Below are 9,835 nucleotides of genomic sequence, written 5' to 3' on the forward strand. Positions count from 1 at the left end.
TTACGTCCTCATATCTACCTACAGCAGCCAACTCAACAATTCTCTCTCTTGTTCCTAAGCGTCCTGGAGCCTCCCTTATCACTGATTACAGGCCTATCTCTTGTCTAAACATGATCTATAAAACTATCTCCAGACTACTCGTGAAGCGTCTCAAGCCATTGTTGTCCGATTACATTGTTCCTAATCAAACTGCTTTCGTCAAAGGGAGATTGCTGGTTGAGAACACGGTCCTAGCTTCTGAGCTGATAAATGGATACCACAAAAACTCAGGCCAGAAGCGTATAACCATTAAGGTTGATATAGCAAAAGCTTTTGACACCTTATCCTGGGAGTTTCTCATCAGCTGTTTAAAGGGGATGGGGTTACCTGAGCAGTTCATTGATTGGCTGAAAGAATGCGTTTGTACTACAAGCTTCACACTAGGCTACAATGGTGAAACTCATGGTTTCTTTAAGGGTAGGAGGGGCCTTAGACAAGGTGACCCTCTCTCCCCTTATCTGTTCGTCATTGCGTTAAACAGCCTCTCGCTTATGCTGAACAATGCCGCTCGTGACCTGAAATTCAACTACCACCTCCGTTGTGAATCAGCCAGATTGATTCATCTATGTTTCGCTGATGACTTACTCATATTCATGGATGGCTCGATCCAATCCCTTCAGGCGGTTCTGCAAGTGCTAAAGGAGTTTGAGCTTCGCTCAGGCCTGGCTGTGAGTCTACAGAAATCTTCTTTCTTCTTGTCTGGCCTCTCTGATGAAGAACGTGACCTCATCCAGTTCTCCACGGGCATGCCACAAGGAATGCTCCTGGTCCGCTATCTTGGAGTACCTCTCTGCACCAAAAAACTCTCATTACTCAACTGTGAAGTTCTAATACAGCAAGTGAAGGGGAAATTCAACTCATGGAGTGCTAGAGCATTATCTTTTTCTGGTCGCCTTCTCCTCATAAAGACAGTTATTGCGGGCATTACTAATTTCTGGTGTTCCTCTTTTGTTCTCCCAAAGGCTTGCATCAAACGCATAAATTCTTTATGTGGAGTATTCCTATGGAGAGGTAACATTGAAGAACATCATACAGCGAGGGTGAGTTGGGAAATTGTGATGCGACCGAAGGAAGAAGGCGGACTTGGAGTGAGGGATCTTGTGCAGTGGAATAAAGCTTGTATGATGAAGTTAATCTGGCTCTTCTTTTTCCAAGCAGGTTCGATTTGGGTAGCTTGGTTTCGAGAGACAGTGCTCAGTGGTGACCTCAGCTCCTTCTGGACGGTCCAACCTAGTGTGTGAAACTCATGGTTAGTCAACAAACTACTCAAAATGAGAGGGGAGATTTATGATTGGATCAAGTTAAAGGTTGGGAATGGTATCACAACAAGATTTTGGACAGACAATTGGTCACCTTTCGGTTCTCTCCGAAGGTTCCTTGCAAATGATTCTAATTTCTCGCTTGGGGTTCAAGATGAAGCAACAATATCTTCTCTCTTCAGGAATGATCATTGGCTTCTTCCACAACCTCGTTCTGAGAAGCAACTACAGCTGCATGCTTTCCTCACAACCCTGGAATTAACAACAGAGGAAGACTGCTATGAATGGGAGATAGGAGGGAAAATCTCATCAGTTTACTCAACTGGAGATGTTTACAGATGCTTGATGGGGAATAGAGCTCCTGTACCTTGGGAACAAACTGTCTGGATCGCTGGAGGCATTCCAAAGCACTCATTCCTCTCTTGGTTATTCATCTTAAATCGCTGCCCTACCCGAGATAGATTACTGCGTTGGGGACTGCAAACGCCAGCAACTTGCGTACTCTGCAACTCTACTGCGGAATCAAGAGATCATCTCTTCTTTGCATGCCCACTATCATGGAACCTGTGGTCTGCTTTGGCTCCTCGCTGTGGTTTGAATCCTGCTCAACAATGGACTGATGTTTTAGCCCGATTACGACCACTCAATAGTCGCAATTGGAAGGGAAGGCTTACCTTACTCACTTGGCAGTGTTGCTTGTACAGGATTTGGCAGGAAAGGAATAGCAGACTCCACCGGAACATCTTTCGCTCTCACGATGCACTATTGCGGTTGATTGATCGTCAGATCAGAGACCGTTTACTCAGCTACAGAGACACTAGTCCCCGGTTATCCTCAAGGATGATGCAACAATGGCTTGCCTGAGACTCCACAGCTTCCTCGTTAACATCGTCTCTCCCATCACGACTCTCCCCCTTTCAACTTCTTTTACAGGCTTTCTTTAACTATTGGGCTATTATGATCTTTGATTTGGTTTGAACAATATTTGGGTTTTGATGGGCTCAGAAAACACTAGCCATTGGGCATGGAATATTTTCTTTCTTCTGCAATTTAATATGAAATTAAGTTCAAAAAATAAAATAAATAAATTGAATAATGTGCAAGTCAAAACACAATCATCATCAAGTGCTTTCAATCAGATTGTAAGATTCTCCTGTATGGCAAGGAAGGATCCAACAATATTTCCCCCAACGTCAGGGAACTCCTCGCTCCCTGGTAGTGGCCGTACTTTGCATCTCCGATCAACTTCCACCGGATACTTGAGCAGATGTCCCCTCATCTCCGACACTTGCTCTGCCCTAAACTGTTTCCAGTTCTCCTCCCCCATTCTTCTCACCTTGCTTACACACTCTAGGCTCTCTGGCTCCTCAAAGCTATCATCTAACATTGCCATGTGTTCTGCCCAAAGTGACATTCTATACCCGAATATCTTGCAGAATTTTTGATGTACAAAGTATTCATATTTATATAATAAAATAACTGGAAATCATATAATAATATTTTAGAGGAGGATTACTACCTGACCACGAGGACCAGACTGTCGTCTTGCCCATGTATGTTGAGGCTGATAAGCTCCCATTGCAATCTCCGTGTCTCTCGTGCCTTCCATTGATCTTTGGTTTATGTTTGCAGATCCAATTACCACATACTCGTCATCAACAACCATCCCTTTTGAATGCACATATATCATAAATCTTCTGCTCTTTCGACATGATGCCTATAACAACAACAACAACAACATCTCAGTTAACAACTCAATGATAATAGGAATATACATGGTAGCAGCTTTCTACCTGAGGAGTGTTCTCGTTGCTTTGATTTGTTTCATTATTTCCGTCCACCATCTCTCTGTTTCCAAGACAGAAAAAATTTAGATAGTCTTGTGGGGAGAATTTATCATCAAGCCCGGCCTCCACTAACGCATTGTAGATAGTCCCATACATCATTTGCATTGTCTTGTGCTACAAGGACCATAACTATGACATTCAGTTTTTTCTTTTTGTAACTTGTAACGGATTCAATATAAGGTTAACGGTTTGTAAAGACATATTTCTTCACTAGAGTTACCTGCCAATATAGAATCCTCTGTGTAGCAGCACCGGTTGGAACTCCTTCCGGCCACATTGGGATGACAATATAGACAGCAAACCTTTCATTTGCCCTGATCTTATCAGCAATCTTCAAAGCAATTTCCATAGGAATCAGGTTATTGGCACCTAGATGACCATCAACAAACAATAATCAACAGAGTAGCCACAAACAAGGATCTAACTCAAATAAAAGGCTATATCTGTTTCCATGATTCCTTTTTCACTGGAAAAATTCAGCTCAGATTTCTTGTATTTTTATCAATTATGTAAACATGCATCATTGAGGAGATTTATCCTGATTTTGAGTTTTTTTTCTTCTAATCATTAGCTCATTTGATAAAGAGAAGAGAAAAACCTATATCCTTGTGAGTATTCCAGTTGTAGGAGGATCCAATGAAATACTGGTTCTCAATGTAGATGAAGTGTTGAGCTGCACGAATGGCCTTTACATATGCGGTGTGTATGCTCATGTCGATGAGCACGTTCTTACCGCACATCAAATTCTGCCCAAACAAAAACTCTTGTATCCATCAATTTCCCAAGGCCATAATGACAGCAGAATTTTTTTTTTTTCTCTTTTTGTTTTTCAACTCACCTTGCTTGTAGCATATTTTGGATCCTTTGGGAAACCTTTGACAGAGTTTGAATCGATGGAACGGAAGATCTGAACCAGAAACCAGTAAACCATCAGCTTATAAACAAAATTAATTGGAAAACTATCAGTGGAGCAAAGTACTCATCAAAACTAAAAGAATTCCATACATGAATTGGCAGAGATAATCAAAATTATTCAGAATCTATGGTTCGTTTCTAGTTTATACATAAATAAGTAGAGTTCATCAAATCTTCTGCAGTACTATCAATAATTGGTTTCTATATGTTTTCTAACCAATTATGAACATAGTACCTGTCAGGTTTTATAGAAAAGGAGTTTCTTGGTGGTTACCTGAACATGCCAAGCCTCAGGGTCGTTTGCGCTAACAGTAGGAGCATCAAAGACTCCTAATATATCTGGGATCCTTTCAATCCTGAGCAATGCATCATCATATGATGTCTTCAATTTATTGATTCTGTGAGGCTTCGCAGCCTTCAGCCACCTCTCCTCAAAATTGGTCAGGACATCGTACGCAGCTGGGCCATCAATCTTACTGTGCAGATCATGCCAAGGTTCTCTTGGACAACCGGAGAGGTTACCCTAAAATTACATTTTTAGTACTTTCTTCACCAACATTACAGTATTATAGAAAGGCAAATGGGCATTAAAAAAAGAAAACATACCGTGAAAGTGGGGTTGTGGTAGTCACCTTTATGATCTGTTTGCAGCGTCCTAAACAAGGGATGTTGAGGAGTATCATATCGGCCATCACAGAGATCAAGTCCGCCTACAAAAGCTACGATTTTCCTCCTGTTACCGCCAGCATCAGCATCTACTATCAAAGTCTTTTGGTGGTGTGTGTAGATGGTTCCAACTTCCTGATAGACTAAAACATAAATAACTCAAAAAAAAAAAAAAAAAACAGACCAATTCATCTTTTTTTACCGTTTGTTTTACCCAACTATGTCGCTTTCCAGCATTTCGAGGGCATAGCAAGATTTGAACTGAGGAGTGCTTGAAAAAACGGCGAGTCTCCTCGTCATGGGTTCCCATCACTCCATCCTGTTCAAATTAACACATTTAAAATACCTCAAAGTTACTTACACTAAAGAATTTCATATCTCTAATTTGTGTTGTAGATTTCTTCATGAAACATCCTTTTCTATTATATACAAAACATACTTTCTAGATTACAAAGGAACCAAAGATGTGCTTTATTGGACTTAAAGGTTGCAATAACTTACTGTTTTGTACCCCAAGATGTCCCGTGAAGTAGGGTCGTCCCAAACGAGAAGCAGGACTCTCACACCTTCTCGGGACTTTGATTTTAGGAGCTCACCAAGTGTACATTCCGATGCAGGGTTTCCTTTATCCCGAGCAAGCCTGACGTTATGCCACACTGACCAACCCGTGATGTAAATCAAACGCCTAGCCTGACATATGGCATGAAACATATCATCCCAACACTTTCCGTTTTCGTAATACATTCCGTTGCCGAGTCTTATCCTCGGGAGCATCCCTTCAGGTACGTGTGCGTCTTGGTACAGCGTCACGTTCCCACCTTCCCGGAGAGGAAAATACGTTCCAGGGACACCCTGGTAACTAGGACCTCCACCAACTCCGCTGTGATAAACACTGAGTTTATCCGCTGAGGTGTACTGAATAGATAATGTCAGAGTTGCACCAGGTTTACAAGGCTTCCCATTGCTGCTCAGAATGGAGTAAGTTCCTTCGATTCTTGCACCAGAGTGTATCTGCTCGACGGGGATGGTGACGAGTCCTATAAGCTGAGAACCCACAACATCACTGTCCTTGACAACAAAATGGACCTCGGCGGCATGATGAGCGACGGGAACGTAAAAGTGCTGGTGCCAGACAGGGTTCTCGCTGTTGCTCATGACGTAAGTTTTTCCAATGACGGCACCAGCAACTGAAATGGAAACGTAAGGGTCGCTCGTGATCTTCTTGCTCAGCTGTCCTTCGATCATGTTGCTTATGCTTCCAAAGACGGCACCCAGTGTGTTATGGAACAAGTCCATGTTAGGGAGGTTATTGGCACGATAAATCAAAATGTCCAAGTTACCATGCAGCAAGAGGACCTTCAAGGAGGGTTTACCAGAGGGAACAATCTGCAAACTGGGGCTGTGTGGGAGTGGGGAATCAAGCCTGCCCGAATGAGACAAATGAGAATGAGTTGAGAAGGAGTGATAAGGCTGTTGTCCATGGTAGGAGCCAGGGTTTGAAGATGGTGGGTGATGATGAGAAGAAACAGTGAGAGCACCCATAAGGTCATGAAGAGGAGGGTAAACAGGTGGGGAAGAGGATCCGAAATTATCATGAGGTCGAGGAGGGTGTTGAGGGGGTGGGGGATAGGAGGCAAAGCTAGCGTGGGGCTGAAGTGTAGGTTGTTGAGGAGGATAAGGGTAAGGATGAGGTTGGTGTTGGTGATCATAAGAATAATGAGGCGGTGGACCAGAAGGGGACATAGAACCATAGTGGTGATGAAGTGGTGGTGGGGGACTGTGGGCATAATCCAAAGGACCAGAATGAGACATAGAACCATACTGGTGATGAAGTGGCGGTGGATAAGCTTGGGGAGGGTATGGATCTGAGTTGGGAGGAGGAGGAGGTCCTGGATAATAAGGGTATTGAGAACCATAGTTCTCCATTTAATCAAAACTCAAATGGCTTTTTAATATTTGCACCCGATCATGTACTTGCAGGATTCACAATCTAATCTCTCAAAATGGATCTTCTGAATCAATGAGAGAGGTTTGCGTGTTTTTACTAAGAACAAATCAATTCTATAAGACAAAAGAACCAAGACGGAGTTACCTTACTGGCGTTGTTGACAATGGTATCCAACTTAAACGAGAAAGAGTCACGACTCTGTATATCTATTTAAATTCCTGCTTCCTTTTTCGTTAATATCGGAGAAGAAACGTATTGAAGCTGGTCAAACTCTCACGCGCCTTGCCCATTCGTCCACAGCATCTATTTTCTTCATATAATAATATTATTATTATTATGTTTCTACTAAATTCAATTTGCTAAAATTTTAATATGCTTAGCGATTCTAATTTATTTTTTCCGATTTCGTTTGTGTATGAGTTGTTTTAAATCTGAAATTTGTTAGTCCATTGGTCATACAAAGGCAGAGATTACACCCGAAAAGGGGATTATAGTAAAGACAGATTCTGATGTGCACATACTGTATCTGTAAGAAATGCTACTCTGCTTTGTAATCTTTTTTTTTTTTGGTTCAAAGTCTGCTTTATAATCTTAGCTTAGCTTGTTTTCACGAAAGACGGTGGTCCGTACCTGTTTTCTCAACATGATCCCGTTTTAACTTGATCCAGTACCCGCTTCCAACTTTCTCATACGTGGGACTTCCAAAGATAGTGATAAAAACGCACAGTTTAAACTTTAAACAAAAAAAATGAAATCTGATCGTGCACCTCAAAACACATCAAAAGAACCGACTCACATACCACAAATCCTCAGTTCGAAACAGGTTGCTTTCGTTTTTTGTTTCTTTTGCTCTACAAAATATTTTTGTAACCCTACGTTTTTTCCTGTAATGATCCAAGAATCTATGTTTTCAGACATAATTCTTGATCAGCATTCTCAAAGTGTAGAATTGTCCCACGTGGTACCCAATGACGCACCATGCTTCTTTATAATCTTGACCGACTCAAGAAGAACCTCTTGTTGTGTTGCGTAAAGCTCCTCTTTCCCCTGAGACACCAATAAAAGAATAAAACTCTCTTTTTTTTTTTGACAAGAGAATGTTACAGAGAGTAAAGAGAGAGACAGTACCATGTACTTGAGATTGCATCCAATGGTGAGTTCAGCAAATGATTTTTCCACTCGGGATAAGTAACAATGAGGAGCTTCTTTCCCTAAGAAAACTTTTGGGTTTGACCTCAACGTTTCCTTGATTTCATCTGATATTTGAGGGATCTTGTCCAAGTCATCTATCTGCAGTGGGATCTTGGATGCTATAGCACGCCACTGAGCTCGTGACTTGTTCACAATCACCTGTATATATATATGTTAATTCTACTTCAGGGCCATTCCGAACTGTCTCCACCATGATAATGAGCAATAGTAATAGATCAAACAAATGGTTGCGAGTGGACGCTTCTGATTTGTTTACAGATAAACTAACCTGACTGGAAAACAGTGAATTAGGTACCAAGACTGGGAACTTTTCGGCGTTCAACAAGGATGTTGTTGTAAGTCCCATCTCAACCACTTGACCTTCTACCGATCCAGCCTGAAACATGTAAGACATTATTATATCCTGATGAAAACAAGAGGAGAGAGCAGGAAGCAAATGTGAAACTAACTTTGATCGTATCTCCCATAGAGAAAGGCCTTGAGAATTGCATGGAGAGACCACTCAGCACATTACCAAGGATATCTCTTGCAGCGAAAGCAGTGGCCACTCCTGCACGGCCAGATCAGATCAGAACTGATTAGTGGTTGAAACCTAGCAATATTAGATTGAGGAAAACAAGTAGACAGACCTCCTACTCCACCAACAGTCAAGATAGATTGAACAGCTACACCACAAGCTTCAGCAGAAGCCATTAAACCGATCGCAAAGAGACCAACTGATGATACTTTGTCCAAAGTCAATATCTTCTCCCTGTCAAGCCCAGCAACATTCTTAGCAGACAAGACTCGGGTGATCACATTGGTTTTCCAGCGATGTAGGAACCACACCAAGGAGAGGATGACTGCCCCCTTCAATGCCGGGAAGAAGTACTGAGCTGCTACCGTTGTTGGGGCCACCATTGACGCACTGCAGCATATCAGAATCATCATATCATTTTATTTTCTAAAAAGCGTTCAGTTAAAAGCGACAAACATTTGTGCGAAGGCAATGAAGGTCATCAAGTAGCGGGCAGGATCCTCCAAAGCACCCCAAAAGCTTTTATCGTAGGGAACGTCATCGATAGCAAAGCCTTGTGGAAGCAAAGCAGCAGAGCTGCGCATAGAGTAGCCGTGAAACCTCCTCAAAACCTTAGGCATGACAACCCAAGCGAACAAAGTACCAGTCATGGTGAGAGAGACGGGGACCATGACTTCTTTAAGATAAGGGTTGGCGTCGAGCAGTTGCTGAACATGAGGAGTGAGCTCGTCAGAGGCTTCTTTAGCCTTGTTAGCAGTTTCATGAAAGACGTCCTTGGCCTTGTGAACCCAGTCGGTGCCATCAGGTTGCGAGCTGAAAGCGCGTGCCAGTAAAGGGAAAGGCTTAGCATTCAAATTGGACGAGGAAGAGACAATCCAAGACCCGTATCCGTAGCCAATGGCCCTAGCATGAGTGAAAGAAGACACCGGAGATGATGACCGCACAATAGCAGCTTCTTCAGCAAGTCTGCGACAAGAAGACGAAGACGAGGAGGAGATTCTTGTTGAGGATCTGTAAAGTGACTTGAGAAGCGATAACCTAACTCCTCCTCCTCCTCCCATTGATCTGCACAACAAGTCAACAACATTGTAATCTCTTCTCTAACTAAGTCCGCCATGAACAATCGAAGATCAAATCGAAAAAGTCAAAACTCGAAGGGGATCGATCTTACCTGCTACTTCTCACCAATCTCACTCCCAAATTTCTCGCCGGAAATATATGGATTGCTTAGCAGCAGCAGCAGCCTTGGCCAAGAGGGAACGGCAAAAGCGGTGACAATGGTATATGCGTTGTTTTTTTACCGTTCGATTCGATTATCTATCTGACGGCTATCAACCTCTCTGACTCCATCTGTTTCTCCCTCTTACGACTGCTTGCCGTTTGTTTTGCGATTTAACCCTCAAGTGTTTTATTTACAATGGAACATGTAAAC

At 42.5% G+C, this 9,835-nt stretch overlaps 3 protein-coding genes across 4 annotated transcripts; 1 reads left to right on the forward strand and 2 right to left on the reverse strand.

Moving 5' to 3' along the window:
• The first annotated feature begins 1,310 nt into the window (after positions 1 to 1,310).
• Positions 1,311 to 2,162, forward strand: LOC125584283. Its single transcript, XM_048752558.1, has one exon. The coding sequence runs from the start codon at positions 1,311 to 1,313 to the stop codon at positions 2,160 to 2,162; it is 852 nt and encodes a 283-aa protein (XP_048608515.1).
• Positions 2,163 to 2,316: 154 nt separating this feature from the next.
• Positions 2,317 to 7,167, reverse strand: LOC106432327 (phospholipase D beta 2-like). Of its 2 annotated transcripts, XM_048756238.1 has the most exons (11): positions 6,819 to 6,891; positions 5,228 to 6,738; positions 4,929 to 5,045; positions 4,667 to 4,861; positions 4,335 to 4,583; positions 3,984 to 4,052; positions 3,744 to 3,891; positions 3,366 to 3,514; positions 3,092 to 3,259; positions 2,818 to 3,015; positions 2,317 to 2,727 (listed from the first exon to the last, which is right to left on the reverse strand). In XM_048756238.1, the coding sequence occupies exons 2-11, from the start codon at positions 6,650 to 6,652 to the stop codon at positions 2,434 to 2,436; spliced, it is 3,012 nt and encodes a 1,003-aa protein (XP_048612195.1). In that variant the 5' UTR covers positions 6,653 to 6,738; positions 6,819 to 6,891; the 3' UTR covers positions 2,317 to 2,433. The 2 variants fall into 2 exon arrangements, with proteins under 2 accessions (XP_048612195.1, XP_013728618.2); XM_013873164.3 differs by having other exon boundaries at positions 5,228 to 7,167.
• A 215-nt stretch (positions 7,168 to 7,382) lies between these two features.
• On the reverse strand, positions 7,383 to 9,835 carry LOC125586296 (mechanosensitive ion channel protein 1, mitochondrial-like). The gene is made up of 7 exons (XM_048756243.1): positions 9,575 to 9,835; positions 8,860 to 9,468; positions 8,516 to 8,793; positions 8,336 to 8,436; positions 8,155 to 8,262; positions 7,803 to 8,024; positions 7,383 to 7,721 (listed from the first exon to the last, which is right to left on the reverse strand). Exons 2-7 carry the CDS (start codon positions 9,462 to 9,464, stop codon positions 7,611 to 7,613), a joined length of 1,425 nt encoding a protein of 474 aa, XP_048612200.1. The 5' UTR covers positions 9,465 to 9,468; positions 9,575 to 9,835; the 3' UTR covers positions 7,383 to 7,610.

The sequence above is a fragment of the Brassica napus genome, chromosome A2, assembly GCF_020379485.1.
Source record: "Brassica napus cultivar Da-Ae chromosome A2, Da-Ae, whole genome shotgun sequence".
Taxonomy (NCBI): domain Eukaryota; kingdom Viridiplantae; phylum Streptophyta; class Magnoliopsida; order Brassicales; family Brassicaceae; genus Brassica; species Brassica napus.